Source organism: Lepidochelys kempii, chromosome 16 (assembly GCF_965140265.1).
Source record: "Lepidochelys kempii isolate rLepKem1 chromosome 16, rLepKem1.hap2, whole genome shotgun sequence".
Taxonomy (NCBI): Eukaryota; Metazoa; Chordata; order Testudines; family Cheloniidae; genus Lepidochelys; species Lepidochelys kempii.
The window spans coordinates 8,296,825-8,315,994 of NC_133271.1; the positions used below are offsets into that span (position 1 = coordinate 8,296,825).

The 19,170-nt window shown below is 52.9% G+C and overlaps 2 protein-coding genes across 2 annotated transcripts in view; both read left to right on the forward strand.

Annotated features, from left to right (window-relative positions):
- ANAPC2 (anaphase promoting complex subunit 2) overlaps positions 1-7,270 on the forward strand; it is a 32,304-nt gene extending 25,034 nt beyond the window's left edge. Inside the window, exons 8-13 of the mRNA XM_073314173.1 lie at positions 11-152; positions 1,138-1,213; positions 1,874-2,077; positions 4,303-4,432; positions 5,705-5,940; positions 6,702-7,270. Of these exons, the coding sequence (XP_073170274.1) occupies positions 11-152; positions 1,138-1,213; positions 1,874-2,077; positions 4,303-4,432; positions 5,705-5,940; positions 6,702-6,914 (1,001 nt within the window). The 3' untranslated portion in view covers positions 6,915-7,270. The remainder of the gene's footprint in view (positions 1-10; positions 153-1,137; positions 1,214-1,873; positions 2,078-4,302; positions 4,433-5,704; positions 5,941-6,701) is intronic.
- A 98-nt stretch (positions 7,271-7,368) lies between these two features.
- Positions 7,369-19,170, forward strand: part of TOR4A (torsin family 4 member A) — a 93,949-nt gene continuing 82,147 nt past the window's right edge. Inside the window, exons 1-4 of the mRNA XM_073314174.1 lie at positions 7,369-11,145; positions 13,184-13,302; positions 15,506-15,650; positions 15,975-19,090. The gene's annotated coding sequence lies outside the window, so the exon portion shown is untranslated. The remainder of the gene's footprint in view (positions 11,146-13,183; positions 13,303-15,505; positions 15,651-15,974; positions 19,091-19,170) is intronic.

Here is a 19,170-nt window from a genome sequence, read left to right on the forward strand (position 1 = left end):
GTCTTCTTAGGGAAGTTGAGTTCCAAGCGCCGCTCCTCGGACATCATCAGCCTGCTGGTGAGCATCTATGGGAGCAAGGATCTGTTCATCAATGAGTACCGCACGCTGTTGGCTGACCGTCTGCTCCACCAGTTCAACTACAGCGCTGAAAGGTGAGGCCTGCACCCGCCCCCAGGATCTGCAGGGGAGATGCTCCAGCCAGGTAGTCCCGGGAAAGGGGATGTGGGGCTGTCTCTGCAGTTCTGGGTTCCCAGCCTAAAATCCGTGATCCCACCCACTGAGCTGTGGCTGTCTACTTGGACACTTGTCATCGGACGGAGACTGGAGTGAAATGGCCTCTGGCTTTGTGTGGCTAGCACCAGGAGAGCAGCATGAGCCATCAGAGGCAGGGAACCTGGCAGTGCAGGCCAGAATCTTTTGAAGGCAAGGTCAGCCACAGAGCTGAATCCCTGGCCTCTCAGTCTGACAGGCCGTCCTGGGCCCAGCTGGCTGCACAGCATACCCTATGCAGCCCTGAGATGCTAGGAAGAGGACACTGTGCTGCTCAATGAGGGAAAAGAGTTGGAGTCCAGGGAAAAGAGCAGGCTTTGTCCCTCCCCAGGATCCTCCTGGCTCCATCACATCTGCTTCAGGGGAACTGAAGGCCTGCAGAGGCCGTTATGTGGGGAGGCAGCATTGCCCAGTAGGAAGAGCATGGGACTGGGAGTCAGGAGACCTGGGTTCTGTCCCCAGCTCTGCCTCTGACTTGCTTGCTGACCTTGGGCAAGTCACGTTGGTTCTTGCACCTTTAGAATGGGGCTAATGAAAGCCAGACGCTCTGGCATGAATAGCTGGCAAGGGGGCCAGGCATGCTCCTGTGTTGTCAGTTAGGGATGGCCAGGGCAGGTACAAACTGCCAGCCCAACGGCAGGGGGATGGGAAGTTCCTGCAGCAGCCCCAGGCTCAGAGGGGTGAACGATGGATGCAGGCGAGTCCCTCCTCACTCAAATGCTTGGGACCATCTGCCTGAGATAGCAGAGACTGCAGGGACAGCGTGTTCCAAGGGACTGCCATTCCCTGCTGTGCTCTGTGGGGGGGGGGGCGGCTCAGCTTCTCTTTCCCAGTGTCTTGCTTGTGATCCTCTGCCTCTGTCGTCAGGGAAATCCGCAACGTGGAGCTGCTGAAGCTGCGATTTGGCGAAGCCCAGATGCACTATTGTGAAGTCATGTTAAAAGTAGGTTGTTGATGATCCAGGGCTTGGTGCGTGCGCCACAGCACATCTCAGGGTGTCTCAGAGAATGGCAGCCAGGGGTGGCCTGTGGGATGCTTGCCTTAAATCTGAGCCCGTACCTTGGAGAGGGGCCTCTGGGGGTATTGCAGAGTAAGGGGGGGCCTTTTGGAGGGGGACAGAAGCACCATGGGGAATGAGAGGGGCTCCCCGGGACTCTGAGTGAGAGATTGAGGGGAATCCATGGGGAGTGAGAGTGATGTGGGCATCCCAGCACTGTGGTCAAAGTCCTTCCATATTTGAGCCCTTGAGTGGGTTGGGCTGGTGAATCTGGGGCTGTCATCCCATCTGTCACTAGAGCAGGTACAGCAGAGGCAGCAACTTGGCTGCAGGTGTGGGGCAATCTCCGCTTGTCCCTGGTGGTCTGTGCTAAAGCCAGTCTGGTGCTCTCCTCAGTGGATAGTGGGGACAAACAGCCACCTAATGTCCCCATCCTCCCCTTCAGACAGTTCTCATGCCCCGATCTCCAGCTCAAGTCTCTCTTCCTTTGTGATGGCCCCTGTGACCTCTGGCCTGCTGTGGGGCCCAGCCCTGGCTCTGCTTCGGAGCCTGGCCAGGAGAAGAGCAGGCACTTTGAACTAGGTGCTGTGTCCTGCCTCTCCCCAGGATATGGCTGACTCGCGGCGCATTAACACCAACATCCGTGATGAGGAAGAGAAGCTCCCAGAGGAGGAGAGGCCCCCATTTAGCCTCGTTGCTGTCATCCTGTCTAGCGAGTTCTGGCCGCCACTGAAAGAGGAGAAGCTGGAGCTCCCCGAGCAAATTAAGGAGGCCATGGAAGCCTATTCCAAGAAGTATGAGAAGTTAAAGGTGAGGGAGTCCTGTGATCTGACTAGCTAGGGCAGGGGATGCCTTGCAGTTAGCAATGGGGGACGGTTGGCACCCACAAGAGAGAATACAGAGCGGGGCTCCTTCACCCTTGGCTTTGGAGAGCCTGTTCCACCAGGGGCCTTCAGAGCAGGTGGAGAAGCTGGAGGCAGCATGGAGAGTAATTAGAAAGAGAAATGGCTGGTTGCTGCCAAAGCTGTGTTCTTGGCCCTTCCAAGGTGCTTTTGCTCCCCATCTGGTTCCACTTGTTGCCTGCATCCCTGGCAATGCACGTCTCCTCCTGGGTCCTTAGTCTTCTCCCCTCATCTCCTGTAGCCCTTTGTGGCAGAAGACACCTCTGTCCATGCACCTTTAACTAGACCTTGTGTCAAGGTGGAGGCTGCAGGACAGGGGTGGGCAAACTACGGCCAGCGGGCTGGATCCGGCCTCTCAGGGCTTTGGATCCAGCCCGCGGGATTGCCCCCCCGTGGTTCCGCAGGCCCTGCACCGGCACCATGTCCCTGGGGCCCCGGGGGAGGGGAGCGGAGGGCTTTGTGTGTTGTTGTCCTTGCCTCCATTGGCTGGGAATGGGGAACCGTGGCCAATGGTAGCTTCAGGGGAGGTATCTGGAGGTGTGGCAAGGGCGGCACGTGGAGCTCCCCCTGGAGGGGCTGCGCAGGGACGTGGAGCCAGCCGCTTCCCGGAGCAGCGCTGCGTGGGGCCAGGGCAGGCGTGCAGGGAGCCTGCCCTGGCCCCGGAGCCTGCCACTGCCACCCCAGGGCCGCTTTAGGTAAGCGGTGCTGGGCCAGAGCCCAAACCCCTCCTGCACACCGTTCCCCAACTCCCTGCCCTGAGCCCCCTGCCACACCCCACACTGCTCCTGCACCCCAACCCCCTTCCCTGAGCGCCCTGCTGCACCCTGCACCCCTCCTCTGCCCCAATCCCTTGCCCTGAGCCCGTTCCTGCACACCCCTCCGCACCTCCTCCCCCACCCCACCCCTAAATACAATTTCCCACCCCTGCTCCAGGAACTCCTTCCCCACTACACAGAGGTGAGGGGTTCTCATCTCTGTGGAGCCAGCTGTATGGACTTACCCAGGCTGCTGCATGCCAGGCAGAGCCGAGAGCAAACATTAATAAGACCAAAGAGCCAGTTTGTAGGATGCCTGTTGGCTGAGGCCAGCCCTGCACAGTGGCAGTGGTTTAACAGAAGGGGTGATTTTATCCCCATGTAGGAAACCTGGGGCAGCTCTGTGTGGGGATGCTCCCGTATTGATTTCACACACCTTAGAGCAGCTTAGCTTGTGTGAATACATTCTACAGGCACAAGCTAAACCAGTAGAACCTGTTTAAAACCATTATAAATGTTCACACATGAGTGCATCAGTTTAGAAAAAGCAACTGAATTCAAAGCAGCGAGAGATGTGTGTGCCCGGAAACCCAGTTGGGTCTCATGAGCTAACCTCCATGCAGCGGCCTCAGCGTGGTGAGAGCAAATGGAAACCTGGCTTCTCATGAATTCAGTCCCCACTGCCCACCCTCTTGCTGTCTGTGATCCAATTCTGTCTCAGGCGGAGAGTTGGCCAGGTTGCGGGGCTTCCTGGGATCGTTGTCATGCCAGACAGCCCGCCTGTGTCTAGCCTTCTCCCCATCGGCAAATGCCTACTGGGGGTGGGGATGCTCATGGTGTGGGGTGCCAGTGCCCTCCCCCCCTCCAGGAGACTGTCTAGGGAGGAAATGCCAAATAGCCTCTGTCTAATGGTTTACATCCCTGGCCCAGTGGGCAGAGGGCTCTCGGCCTACGAGGTGACACCCATTCCCACCTTGGAGAGGCTGCGTCACTCCTAATGGAATCCTGCTCCGATTGAATAGCGCTTCTGGATAGAAACGAGTCCATCTGCCCTCAGGCCTTCTTCAGGCTGTGCTGCAGCAGGGCAGATTGGGAAGAGGTGATGCAGGGCCAGTGTCAGAAAGGGAGGGACTGGGCAATGGCCTGTATGGGGCAGGGAGGGGTGGAAGAGGTTGGGCCCGGAGGGCTGAGGAACTGTCAGGTGGTGGGGGAGGGCTGTGCCTCTGTCTTGTGGGAGAGCAGTGGCTATGTGGGGCTGAGCACGGTGCAGGCTGCAGGGAGTGGCTGTTCTATTCATGAGTGGCAGTCAGTGTGATAACAGTCAGTGAGTGACCTGTCGTGCATGTGAAGTGTGAGCAGCTGCTTCTTCTGCTTCCAGGCCATGAGGACTCTCAATTGGAAGCATCACCTGGGCCTGGTGAACCTGGATGTGGAGCTGGCAGATCGCACCGTCTCCCTCTCCGTGTCTCCTGTGCATGCAGCCATCATCCTGCACTTCCAGAGCAAGAGTGAGTGAGGCCAGGTGGGCCCAGCCACACTCCCTGGCGTCAAGTATCGGGGGGGAGCCGTGTTAGTCTGGATCTGTAAAAGCGGCAAAGAGTCCTGTGGCACCTTATAGACAGACGTACTGGAGCATAAGCTTTCATGGGTGAATACCCACTTCGTGGGATGCATGTAGTGGAAATTTCCAGAGGCACGTATAAATATGCAAGCAAGAATCATGCTAGGGATAACGAGGTTAGTTCAATCAGGGAGGCTGAGGCCCTCTTCTAGCAGTTGAGGTGTGAACACCAAGGGAGGAGAAACTGCTTTTGTAGTTGTGTTCACCACTGCCCTCTGCTGGGCAGGACAGGCCCCTTCTGCTCACACAGACCTAACACTTGGAGACTTAGGGTAGCAGATCCAGAGGCCACTGATTCTGGCTGTGGGCTGCTACTCTTAGTGCTTCCCTGAGAGAGGCCATTCCCCTGCACAGCAGCTCAGCACACAGCCTGCTTTCAGGAACACATTGCGCAGTTACCCCCCTGACTACTCTGTCCACTTGCAGCTCCTCCCTCAGTTCCCGTCACATCTGCCTGCTCCCTCCCTGCTCTCACACCCTGCCCCACAGCTCCCTCCCTCTGGTGGTGCCAGTCCAGTGCCATCCCAAGTGCAGAGAGATTGCAGCAGTTCCCTCTGAGTAGCCTATTCAGTGACTTTCTAGGTTGGGGGCTGGGGTGGGACGACTGTTGAGATGAGAGGGGACGTGATAAAGGAGTGAACCTGATTTGTGTATTCAGTGACACTGCAGGGCAGCAGAGCTGGCACTGGCAAAAGGAAATCTTTCTTTCACACAACATAGTTAGCCTGAAGAACTCATTGTAATGAGGTTAGAGAAGCCAAGTGCTTAACAGGCTTCAGAAAAGGCCTGGCCATTGATGTGAATAACACAAACATCCACTGTTACATTAGAAGGGCTAGAATCCTGCGTAGGCATCTAAGCCTGCCCTTCACATACAGGGTTTGGGATACACATGATCCCAGAATAGCCCACCATGGCGATTCTTGCCCTTCCTGTGCAGGCTCGCTCGACAGGAAGTTGCTGCTGGGGACAGGACACTGGGCCAGAGGGAGTGCTAGTGTGATCTGCTCTGGCATTGCCTGTGCTGATGGTATGCAGGCTCAGGCCTGTGCGGTGGCGGTGTTATCTTGATGCTGGGCTGGGCATTCCTGTCCTGAGTCCAATTCCCATACCAGGAAGTGACTCTGCTCTTCCTCGTGGTGCCTGTGGTCTCCCTCAGGTACGTGGACGCTGGCGGAGCTGAGTGAACTGCTGAAGGTTCCCGTGACATCGCTGAGGCGTAAGATGACCCTGTGGCTGCAGCAGGGCGTCCTACGGGAGGATCCCCAGGGCACATTCACAGTGATTGAGGAGGAGCAGAAGGATCAGGTGGAGAAGGTGGTTCTGATAGACAGTGATGAAGAAGGTGACTCTGCCATGGCATCACAGGCTGACCAGAAAGAGGAGGAGTTGCAGGTACTTTCCTGAGCACCTTGGGTGTTTCCAGGGTGGGAAGATCCTCGCCATTCCTTTGTGTGGTGGTTTGTTGCTCTGTTCCAGTCGCCTCCAGTTAGCAGCATGACCAGTCTAGGGTGAATGGGGCTAATGCTCCCACCTCAAGGCTGGGCTGCGAGGCACAGGCTAGGAGCCAGCCATACACCGTGTCTCCAGTCTCTGGAGGGACTTTGCCCCAGAACCAGCTGCTTTCAGAGGGCCCCAGGAATTCCTAAAAGTAGTGATAAGCCATCTCCTCTGGCTTGAAATGGCCACTGTCCAGCCAGAGGAGCCTTGGGCCATGACCTGGGCTCCACCATTCTTCCTGGGTTCCTCAGAAGGGGTGTGAAGTCTAGCAGCCAGAAAGGTTAGGGTCAGTCATTAGGGATTCTGTGGGCCCTGGGAAAGGATAAAGAGAGCTGCCATGGAACATGAAGGGATTCAGCCTGCACTTGGCCACGGAGAGTTGTTAGCGCACTGTTGGCCAGAGCTTGTTCTTCAGCATTGTGTCCTAAAACGCCTAGCTCTACTGTTAGGCATTGACCATGCAAAGGGTGGGTCTGTATGGCTCCGAAAGCAGCAGAGTGCAACACGTACACTGTCAGCCCTGCAGATCCCTTTCATGCTGTTTCGAGGTGTACGTATGCTCCCAGTCTCTGTTTCCTGATTTGTAGTGAAGCATGTGGGATGCCAAGGTTGGGGGTGTGGTTGGGATTTACCCCTACCTTTGTGTCCCCCTGCAGCTTTTCTGGACGTATATTCAGGCGATGCTGACCAACCTGGAGAGCTTGTCCTTGGAGCGGATTCACAGCATGCTGAAGATGTTTGTGATGACGGGTCCTGTGGTGACAGAGATTGACATCCAGGAGCTGCAAGGCTTCCTCCAGAAGAAAGTCCGGGACCAGCAACTGATCTACTCTGGCGGTGTCTATCGCCTGCCTAAGAACTGCAGCTAGAATGCGAGCCTCCCCACCAATCCCTGGGCACTGTGCTCCCTTGCAGCCGTTTTGCCTGCCTTCAGTACCTCCGTTATACTTGCTTCAGGTGACATCCAGGTGCCCCTGTTAAGCACAGGTTCTGCCCCTCTGCTGGGTTGCTGTGGTTTCTGGGATGCTTTTTCCCCATTGGCTGCCCTTTGCGTGGTGATAGCAGCTCAGTAGTACTCTGGATTGAAGCACAGTGCACCTGGAGAGCTCCTTTGAGCTGGGCCAAGCAGAGGAGCTGGTGCTAGCAAGCCCATTTTGTCCTGTGTGTTGGTGTCTAGGGCCCATTTCCCTGGTTAATAAAAATGCTAGCCGTGTTTCTCTTACAATGCATTGACTCCTTTCTTCCCTTCTGGCCCCCCGGCAGAGCCCTCTGGCATCCCCTCTCCCTGGGCTGGAGGAGCTGGTATGACCTGAATTCCAGTGTTTGCAGGGAAAGATGCTCTCCACTTTCACGCGGGCCTCCACGCAGCCTGTGCTGCTCACAGCCCATGCCGGGGGAGCTGGGGCTCTTGGCTGTAAGAGCCGTCTGGGTCCTGTAATGCGGCTGGAGCAGCCTATTACAGCTGGCTGTGGTGGGTGAGGCCACACTTAAGGCACATAGGGAGGAGAGGATTCTTTTTGCCATATTTGTCTTGGCATAGGCAGAGGAAAAGCTTTCATGCAGGCTCACCACTCTGCAGAACTCCCCCAGGGAGATGGGGGCTGACCATTCAAATGGGGGATGGGTGGGGCAGCCATTTCAACCTGCAGCTGCCCTTGGCCTGTGGCACTGGGTAGCAAGGGAGCAGGCAATAATTGGTCAAATGCGACCCTACGGTACAGGTGTTGGGAGTCACTTAGTGGTGTAGGCTGATCATGGGGAGAATCAAATCCAGAACTGTTCAAACAAACAGCTTCATGGAATTCTGCTGTTCTTCTAATGTGTGTCCATTGTGTATGAAACCCACTCCAGGGGCGCATGAGCAAACGAGATCGGAATCTAGAAACAGCCGTCTCAATTGGGCTGCATTGTGAACATCCCCCGTGGGCCTGCTCCCCACCAAGACACAGAGGGCTAGGCAGCCACAGTCATCCCTCCGTTTCCTCTTACCACCTGTGGCGGCAAGATGGAATGAGCAGTGTCCTCCCGCTACCCTTTGGTGGAATTTTCTTGCAGTTTCCTCTAGTCCCTTAGCTAGATTTAAATCCCAGAAAAATTCCCTGTTAATTTTAATTTTTGAAAAAATAATTGATTAAATTTCTCCTAGGTTCTTTGTATCATGATCTTAACCTAAAATGGTAAATTCAGTGTCCTTGGGGGCTTCACACCCTGTCGTCCTTGCCCCAAACTCATTCCACTCACAGCCAGAGCTGCTGTCTTGTCTTGGCGAGAGCCATTTGGTATTGTACAGCTTGTTTTGCAGTTCTTTTCTAACAAGGCAAGATAATCCAGGGATACTCACCTGAAGCTGTATTTTGGTTGCTTGAGAAAGGAACTGTAGACCCCAAAGAACAGGCAATGACCAACCAGATGGAACTGGTCATTAGGGACACTGGCTGACTTGGACTTAAAGTTGGACCATTTAAAAATCCTCAGTGTCATCAGACAAGGATCCAAGACCAAAGACCACCTTGGTACCTGCTACCAGTGTGGCACCGAAGGCCAGTGCCACCTCCTCACCAAGGCCAGGGAGATCTGATCACAGGGCAGACATGATTTCTGATACTGATCTCCCTTTTTCCAGAAGGAGAAGCTTCAGCCCTTCTTCTCTTCCCAGGAACTAAGCTTGCTTATAGGGCAGGGTCAAGTGATTCCAGCTCAATTTCCAGCTCCATACTGAAGAAATATAAGACACCCTCATTGACATTGTCACTGGTACTGGCATCAGCACTGGCCGATGGAATGTCACTATGTCTCTGGCACTGCCCTAGGCATCAGTAGTGTCACACTCCACATCTGTACACATCTTACACGTTTGCCTCGAAGTTCAGCACCACCGCTCTTCTCCATCACCCCTCTCTAATTTCTGGTAGAGAACGTTGTTCTCTCTGTTCACACAGATCGGGGAGCCCTCTCCAAACCAGGGACGCTCACTTCAGAGCCCCAGCATATCCACCTCAGTGGCTCAGCCTTATCATAACCAGCCTTGTCCCTGTTGGATATATTGGGGACTTCCATCCATGAGCTGAATTCCTTCCAATCAGTCACAAAAATGCAGCCAGTTGCACTCTCCTACTGCATCCTTTGCTCTTCCATGTTTGCTGTGGGGGTCTTGCAAAGACAATCTGCAGCCAAAGAAGAGGCATGTCTTGAGCCTCCATCTCCCAAAAATCCATCATTGTCTTCTAACGAGGCGGTCTCCTCAGCTCCGAATCATTATAGAGCCTTCTAAGAGCTGCTGTCTTGTGTAGCTGAGATCCTCAAAATAGAGACCTCAGTAACAAGACCAAGCTCACAATCTTTGACATATTACATTCTTCCTCAACTGCCAGAATAGCATTGCCAATGAACCATCTAAAACTCTGTGGGAGACACCAGCAACGTTAGTCCCAACTGCTAAAAAGCCAAAAAAGTACCAAGTAGCACAAGGATTTTGAGCAATTTTGCACCCAACACTAGGATTATTAGTGGTCTCTGCAGTTCCCAAGGAGGCCACACAAAGAGCACTGCAAAAGATAAGTACCCACAGAAATCCGATCTCTTGGGGAGGAAACCTGATCTGTCAGTGCCACTTCTGCTATGAATAGCAAACTACCAAGCTCAGTGTAGTAGAGAGAGAGCCTGGAGCACTGGGCCTGGTGCATGATCTGAGGCCTGAACCAGAGGCTGTGAACCAAAGTCAGGCCATGTATTAAAGCAGATCAGCATCTAGTACGTCAGCTTGGCAAAGTTGTTGCTAGTGTTCCAGGCAGTAGATATTTACATAAATATATTCCAGCTAGTACGGATACATCCCAATCTAGTACCAAGATAAGATGGTTTGACAAAATGATGAATAGGGATATTTTGTCCGAGATATCAGGAACAAGGGGAGGTAACAACCAGATGTCATGAAACCCATAAGGTGGTGTGTAAATTGCTTATGACATTTGTTTGTCTCAGTCTATAAGTGTGAGGTACCTCGCCTGAACCCTTTGTGTATCCTATGGGACAGCAGAGATACTCGCTACTGACTGAGCCACTCCTTGCTACTGGGCACTTGTGTTAGTGGTCCTGGAACCATGGAGTCCGGGCACTGGGACTGTGCCTTGAGGGCAATAAACTTGGCCGAGTGACTTTGTCACCAAACTGTGCCTGTGGTTTTTCTTCTCCCCTAGTTGCTTTCTCCACCTTCTGAAATAAAAAAATGGTCTCTAGCACATTCCAAGAACATGTTGGATAATCTGTGCCCTGCTGTGTTTGTTTTCTCACCAGCTGCCTGGGTAACTCATGTCCCTCATCGCCACCGAGTCCTGGGCTTTGGATGATTTTGTTAGTTTAAAAAAAAAAACCTCGTCCACCTCTTCTTCCTGGCTGGTGATCTAGAGGAGACCCTACGATGGCATCACCCTTGTTTTTTACCCCTTTTCTCCTTACTCAGAGACTTTCAACAAGTCTATTTCCATCTCAACCTCAGTGCAAGTATGTACATGTTTGATATACAAGACAACACCTTCCTTTTTCCTCTGCCTGTCCTTCCTGAGGAAGCTGTACCCTTCTGTACCAATATTCCAATCGTGTATTATCCCACCAAGTCTCTGGTGCCAACTACGTCAGTTGTGTTTTATTCACTAGCATTTCTGTAGCCAGTCTTCCACTCCCAAATGGCCTGCAGTCCCACTGCCTTCCATTGGCGCTTGGCCTGAGCAAGGAGTGCAGGTTTGGGCCATATTGCAGCAATAGGAGATGCTACTGTGCCCTCCTTTATTACGTTCCCACCATGGCTTCTCCACACCCAGCCCAGGACCCAAGCACCATCTCTCTGTGTGGGCTGTCCCTGCAGTTACTTACCTGAAGCTCAGGTCAAACAAGGTCAAGGTGTAGGTTATTATTTTTCTGTGAATAACTGTAATCACCATCTGATACAAGTCCAAAGTGGGGTTTGTCCCCTCCTCCCTACACCTTACAGCTGTTCAAAAAACGGGAACTGGAGCAGAATGCAGTGGCTGTGTCCGAAGAGGGGCATCTCGCTGGGACTGTGTGACACCAGTGCTCTGGGATCTCCAGTGGCTTTCAGTCCAGGTGAAGTTCAAGGTGTTGGTTGTGACCTATAAAGCCCCAATCTGTCTGCCATGGCCTTTCTGAGGAACTCTCTCTCTCTCTGGGCCAGACGGCCACAGCTGCAGGCCCCTCTCTTTTGTGAGAGGAACCATTTGATGGGGCAGCTGTGAGGGCTCCCGTGCTCTGGAATTTGCTCCCTGCCTCGGTCAGTCACAGAGGCAATGTGTGTGTCCCCGCAGCAGGGCCCAGGTGGGTGGCAGTCTGCTGCCACCCCAGCTGCTGGGGACAGGGAAAAAGACAGCGAGCCAGAAACATGATGTGGGGGGGGGGGAGCAGAGGGGACTCTGGCTTGCTCACCCCTGTCCCGATCTGGACCCTGCTGCAGGGAGAGGGGATGAGTGAGCCGAAGTACCACTCTCTCCCCCCACAGCTGAGCCCAGGCTGCCTCCCAGCCAGGCTCTTTCAGGCAGATACAGCTCTGTCCCGCTCCCCATCCAGCTAGCAGGGGGGCAGCCAAAGATGGGGGGGAGTACACAGGAAGAGAGGGGAGAGTCCCTCGCCCTCCTCACCCCCAGCAGGCCAATCTGGGGGGGCACTTGACCCCCTCCATACTCCACCGCATTGCTCAGCACTTTCAAAACAGAGTAGGATTTATTAGTCAAGTGGAACAGAGTGTTAGACCTCCTTAGAATAGAGAAATAAAGGTTAAAGCTTTCTCCATTCTGGTCAACCCAGAGCAATTCACCCGCCAAACTCCAGCGAACACCATTTTCAGGCTCTGTGTCCCTCTCTGACTTCCTTCCTTAGTCAGTTCCCAGGTAAGAGAGTCTCCAGCCTCTTCCAGAAGCCAGCTCTTATCCTCCACCTCACCCTTCTCAGTTCTTTGTTCTTGAGCTGGGGTCACTCATCGAATCATAGAATATCAGGGTTGGAAGGGACCTCAGGAGGTCATCTAGTCCAACCCCCTGCTCAAAGCAGGACCTAATCCCCAACTAAATCATCCCAGCTAGGGCTTTGTCAAGCTGGACCTTAAAAACCTCTAAGGAAGGAGATTCCACCACCTCCCTAGAAAAAGTTTGTTTTACTGACCAGGAATCAAACACAGGCCTTAGCAGTGAGACTGCTGAATTTTAACCACTACACCCCAAGGGAGATCAACTACACCGGAACCTCAATAGAATGTGGGATTTGGGATCCATGCATGGTACTGCGTTAATGCGGGGACCGGGTTAAAATGAATTCCAATTAAAGTAACTAAATTTGGGATCTATGGCCGCGAGCGTGTTATATGCGAATTCGTGCTATATAGATGCGCGTTCTAGCAAGGGTCCAGTGTATTTGGTGGTGCCCCGATGAGCTAATTAGGGCACTGCCAAACAGCCATTTGGCAGCACAGGGAGAGATTTTGGGGACAGTGGCGGGTGGGGGCCTTGGGGAGGGAATGGAGTGGGGGTGGGAAGAGGGAGAGTGAGGTTGGGGCCTTGGAGGAGGGGACAGAGTGGGGGTGAGAAGAGGCAGGGAAGGGCCTCAGGGGAGGGGGCAGAATGGGGGTGAGAAGAGGCAGGGAAGGGCCTCGGGGTAGGAGGCAGAGTGGGGCCAGGAAGAGGTGGAGCGAGGGTGAGGAGTCAGGGAAGGGCTGGAGTGGGGGCAGGGCCTCAGAAAGGGTCGGGGGTGTAGCACCCCCAGGGAAATGTTAAACTCAGACCTATGGGGTCACTTGCTCCGCTGGGGAATCCCATGCGTTCTCAGAGCTTGCATTGTCTCACTTTCCCTGCCCTCTAGTTGTTGTTAACGACTCTTCATGCTACCCAGACAGGGAGGTGATGCACACACCCATGTCTCTTAACCTGCCATGAGAGCAAACTTAATCCTCCCCTCTCCCCGCGAGACAGCCGTGCAACGTGTAGGGGAAACAAAGGCACACAAAACATTCTCACTTTGTCACAAGTCATGTATCCATTGCTCCATTGTCTTGCCTGGGAGTAGGGGGATTGATGTCAGACTGACAGGTCAGTAATTACCTGGGTCATCCTGTTTACCCTTTTTTGCTTTCTTCTAGCCTTCCGGAGCTTCCTCGATCTTCAAAGACTTATTGAAAATCAACATTAACGGTCCAACAAACTCCCCAGCGGCCCCTCAGCCGGCTCTGTACAGAGGACACCTGAGTACCAGTTACAAGTAAGCATTTATTGTGACATGCTGCAGTGTCAGGGTGTGGCAGGGGAGGGGGTTATTGTGACACGCTGCAGCCTCAGGTGTATGTGTGTGTGGAGGGGGTTATTGTGACATGCTGCAGTGTTGGGGCTGTGTGGGGGAGGGCTTATTCTGAGATGTTACTTTGTCAGTGTATGTGTTTGTATCATTGTGAGACATTGCAGTGCCAGTTACTATGAGATGCTCTATTGTGTGTGTGTTTTGTGTTGCGGATGTTGCATTGTGGGTGTTTAGGGGGGTTATTGTGAAATTCAGCCGTGTCGGTGACCATGTTGTTTAGTGTGAGATGCTGTAATGTCACTGTTTGTACTGGTTATTACAGTGCTGCATTTGGTAACTGTATGTGTATGGGTGGGAGGGGGGGTTATTGTGGATGCTTCTGTGTAGACGTGAGTCTGCGGTTTTTGAGCTGCTGCAATGTCACATTGTGTGCTGACTATTGTGAGAAAGGCAGAGTAGGGCCCAGGTTAAAGTGAGACGCCAGGCTGAGAACAGGGTGTGTGCATTTGTCGGGGGGGGGGGAGTGTTATTGTGAGGTGTGGGGCTGGGCACAGTGTAGGGGGTAGAAGGGGTGTTGTGAGATGCGGGGGTAGTAGTGTGAACTGCAGGCTGGACACAGTGCAAGACAGTTTCTCTCAAGCTTCCCAGACAACTGTGCCCCTTTCAGGAGTCTGATTTGTCTTGTGTCCCCCAAGTTTCACCTCACTTAAAATCTACTCGCTTACAAAATCAGACATAAAAATACAAAAGCGTCACAGCCCCACCATTACTGCACAATTGCTGACTTTCTCATTTTCCATAGAATTATAAAATAAATCCACTGAAATATAAACATTGCACTTACCTTTCAGTGTGTAGTACATAGAGCAGTATAACCAAGTCATTGTCTGTATGAAATTTTAGTTTGTACTGACTTCACTAGTGCTGTTATGTAGCCTGTTGTAAAACTAGGCAAAGCTCTAGATGTCGATGTACCCCCTGGAAGTCCTCTACGTACCCCCGGGGGGGAACGTGTACCCTTAGATGAGCACCACTGGGCTAAGGTATTGGGGTGGGGGTGCTTATGAGATGTCGGGCTGGGCACAGTGTTGGGGGTGCAGAGGTCTGTGAGGACCAGGCTGAGTATAGTGGGGAGGAGAGGAAAGGGGTTTTTTGAGGTGCCAGGCTGGGTACGGAGTGGGAGGCGGGGGTAGTGGTGGTGAAGTAAAGGTTGGGTACCGCACAGTGAGTGGGAATGGGGATTACCGTGAGGTGCTGGGCTGTATATTGTGTGAGGAGGAGCGGTTCTTGTGAGGTGTAGAGCTGGGTAAGGTGTTGGCGGTTGGGAGGGGTTCTCATGCCATGCTGGGCTGGGTATGGCGGGGGTCGTGGGGGAGGGGTTACCGTGCCATGCTGGGCATAGAGTGTGGGGTAGGTGATATTGTGAGGTTCCATGATTAGAGCCCTACCAAATTCAGGGTCCATTTTGGTCAATTTCACAGTCATGGATTTTTAAAATCATAAATTTCATGGTTTCAGCTATTTAACCCTGAAATTTCACAGTGTTGTCGTGGTAGGGTCCTGACCCAAAAAGGAGATGGGGGGGGGGTTAGCAAGATTATTGTAGGGGCAGTCACGGTGCTGCTACCCTTTCTTTTGTGCCGCTGCTGGCAGCGAAGCTGCCTTCAGTGCTGGGCAGCTGGAGAGCGGTGGCTGCTGGCCTGGAGCCCAGCTCCGAAGGCAGAGCCCTGCCAGCAGCAGCGCAGAAGTCAGGATGGCAGGATCTGGTGTTGCCACCCTTCCTTCTGCCCTGCTGACAGCGGAGCTGGGCCCTCAGCAGCTGCCGCTCTCCGGCCACCCAGCTCTGAAGGCAGCGCAGAAGTAAGGGTGGCAATACCATGGCACCCCTAAAATAACCTTGTGACCCCCCCTGCAAATCCCTTTTGGGTCAGGACCCCAATCTGAGAAATGCTGGTCTCCCCTGTGAAATCTGTATAGTTTAGGGTAAAAACACACAAAAAACCAGATTTCATGGTCTACGACGCGTTTGTCATGGCTGTGTATTGGGCAGGGCCCTATCCATGAGAAGTACCACCTGGGGTGGGGGGTTGCTCGTGAGAAGTCCAGCTAAGCAGGCTGCGGAGCCTGCATCTGTGTCCTTACCTGGGCACCCCTTGTGTCTGTGCAGTCTCGGAGAAGTGTGAATGCCCAAGCAGGCCAATCCAGGCAGCCCCTACAGCGATTGTTGCCACGCTGGCCTTTCTCAATGTGTGCGCCCTCTCCATCCTGCTCCTGGCAGCAGCCTTCGTCCTACGCCCGGCTAGGGGGCAAAGGTGAGTGACTGCTGCAGTAGTCCCACATCATCGACACTAGGATGGAGCTGGTAACGCCATGGGCCCTACCTCCACGCACCGGACGGTGCTGGACGCCGAGCCCTGGGCGTGCCAGCACCTTGAAGACCTTTGATAGGGTAAGTCCACTGGGTTCCTATTAACCATTCCAGTACTGGGCCTGGCTGAAAGGAAAGGGACCAGGGACCCAGAGTCTTCCCCAGGTAAAGTTCTTCTGTCATAGCAGCTCGACAGTGTGTATTTCTGGGAATTAGCATCACCCCCCACGCAGCCCCTCTTTGATAATGAGTATATTTTGTTTTTAAGGCTACCCAGCAAGGAAGCTAACAACCCCCCTGCTGTCACGTAAGTCACAAACAGACAGTGTTAATGGCAGTAAGTATGGCTGGAGCAGGGGAAGGAGAATCCTCTTTCTTCCTAGGAACTGTGATTTCAGGCCCTGGCTGCAGAGTCCAAGCTGGCACAGGCTGATGGAAAGGGACTGACTTCATACAATCAGACTGCAGGTGGTAGAGATCTTTAGCTTGCAATCTCAGGTCAGCGCCAAGCACCTATGGTGTTCAGTGTATAATAAATACCTCCAGATAGGCAGAGAGGAAAGATCTGGGTCACAATCTTGTCCCTCTCTTGGCGGCCAGGCTGGGATTATTCCCTGCAGCACACTTTCTAGTGCATTGTTTCAAGCCCCAAGCAATGGAGTTTCTGTGGAGAGGTTATTCCCTGTCCTCCCGCTCAGGAAGTTCTTCCCAAGTTTACATTTTCTTGCTTAGTTCTAGCGCATTCCTTCTAATTAACCCCTCTTGTGCCCCCAACTACTTCCCCATCACCACCTCCAGGGTTCACACCTTTCAGGTGTTTCTTACTTCCCCTTTAGGCTATGTCTACACTACGGCTTATGTCATCGTAACTTATGTCACTCAAGGTGGGCAACAAACCATGCTCCTCAGCGACATAAGTTACCCCAGTGTAAGCGCCGGTGTTAAGACACCGTCGTCTTAAAGCAGCTACATTAGAGAGCGTCCCCTTAGTTGTTGCTTAGCAGCATAATTTACTGGTAGTCTTTCCCCTGAACAGAGTCGCTGCAGCATAGTGACCTGTGCTGTTTCAGCTGAGTGTACTCATCCACACTGGGAGAGCGTTCAGTCAGCTCAGTTATCGCAGGTCACAGAGGATGGACTGCTGCTCTAGTTGGGACAGGGCTGTGGGCTTGGGGCTAGGCTGGGATACATTGCATCGTTGCTTATGGGGCTCTCTATGAGGCTGCTGAACCAAATCCCCCTTCACCCCAGGATCGGGGAGAAGGAATAGGTTTGGGGCTGATACTTGTCTCCTTGTCCATTGTAATCTGCAGCATCCTGGCTGGCTTTGTGGTATACGGGGGTTCTGGGCAGGTGGAAAGAGGGGTTTGGGGCTGGTGTTGCTGACACAGAACACTGCAGCTCCTCTTCTCCACCAAGGACTCCTCGCTCTCTGAGCCACCTGCTCTTGCTCCAGTGAATTGAGGAACTTTAACTAATTGTCCCCTGGGGACCCCAGCAGAAATGCCTGTTTGTCTCTAGAAATTGGTGCAGCTGGGGTAGTTTTGGGGCCTTTTGAATTTTCTATGTGGTTTTTGTTTGGTTTCTCTTCAGACATTTTGAATAGTAGGAAGCCTTTAAATTTGGGCTCTGTCTGCAATTTGTCCTTGTCAGGCCTACTTTCCACTGCTGACCGATATCTTTCTAAAAACTGTCTCTCTGCAGTGGGGAGATGGTTCAAACTGTTGATTTTAGTACACTCTTTAGCTGCTATTCACGTTCTAACTGAAAGTCGATGGGCCATGCGTAGAAACCTGACTGATGCATTGGGCTGGGAGCACATACAAGCCTGACTGATGCATGGAGTGGGCTGGGTGCATATCAAACTTTCTCCATCGGGTGCTACGTTTTCTGTGGGATTTTATCCTATAGCAGACGATCCCTTGTGTACAGCTGCTGAAAGACACAAGTTGCTGGATTTTTACCGTCATAGGTCCATCTTTTCCATGCCCAAATCACAGCCTCAAATAAGCATTTAAAAACATAGGCAATTAATACGCAAAAGCATTATTGTGAAAGAGTTAAGTGTAACTGCACATGCAACGTGCCTGAACCAAACCCACAAATGCAAGGCAATTAAAAGTTGAGCCATCTAACAGTACATACCCTCTACTTCTGCCAGCACAGACCCACACCTGACCATTACCACAACTACTGTGCACCAGAGGTCATGTACCACAGCTTTAACTCTCTCCCCCGGGGATCCCAGGCTTCCATCACCCCTCTCCACGCTAGCCATGACCAAGCTGCCTCCTCCCAGCACAACCAACTACAACAAACACCCACAACTGCTAATGTTGAGGAAAAATTAGCTAGGATAGGGGAGGTGTTTAAAACGGGGAAAGTGGGGCAGAGTTAAGGCTGCAGTGCATGGTCTGTGGTGTACCGCTGTTGTAGTAATGATAAGTTGTGTGCTGTAGTGTATAGGAATTGGGTAGATTCCTTTTAATGATTTGGGAGCTCTCTGTCTTCTATTGCACAAGTCCCCAGAACCTGACAGAGCCGCAGTGTAAGGCCTGGAAGTTTGTGTATAGTTAGTAAACACAGTTATTTAGAATCCAACAGTTTGCGTGTGATTTCCTCGCATTGTTCATGTTGTGTAAAGAACAAGGACTCAGCATGTGCGTGTGGGTGGAGGAGCCAAGGGCGTGTCCCAGTAGGTGGCTTAACTATTATTTCCTTAGGTTTGTGTCAGGCATGTGTGTATAGCAACCAACACTGCTTCGGCCAAGCTTTTGTGTTTGTATTCAGTGCAGCGCCTGTGTGCTTATGCTTTACAGATCAGATCCTGGTCCCAAAGAGCCTAAATTCTCCTTAGGCTTCAGGTTTCTTTTGCATATCTGCTGTATGAGCCCTGGGCAGTGGGGAAAAGTCTGAGGGAGGATGGGTGGGGGGAATATGGAGGGTCAATGTGTGACCTCTGCCTTATGAGTCAGCTGAAGTACTAAGCTGTGAGGGACCCCTCTTGGCCAGCTAGCTAGGCTCAGGGGAGCTGCCCCCCAGAGCCTGAGGGAGGGAGGTGGGAGACAGGAGTTTCCTGCGGCTCTGTGTCACCCTTCTTATCCCTGCTAACTTGGCTGAGCTGGCAGTGTGCGTGTGTGAGGTCCTTCAGCTGGCAGGAGAGAGAATGGGATGGCACAACAGGATAGCAACTAGGAGTCTGGTGCCTGCTGCAGTGGGTTATGCTGCTCCATGGGGTGCAGCAAGTTGGAGAGAAAGAGGTGGGATGGGACCCCCCTTCCCCCTGCTTGGTGTGGGCTGGGGCACTGAGACCTGTGTGTGTTATTTCAGACCCCGTCCCGAGAGTGTGTACATGGATCCCAGTGAGCTGCACCCAGGACCCAAGTGAGTGGGAAGAACAAGAGATGGGGAATCTCCTATGCCAAGGATTTTATAAACGTTGGCGTTTGTCATTTTCTGCTTCT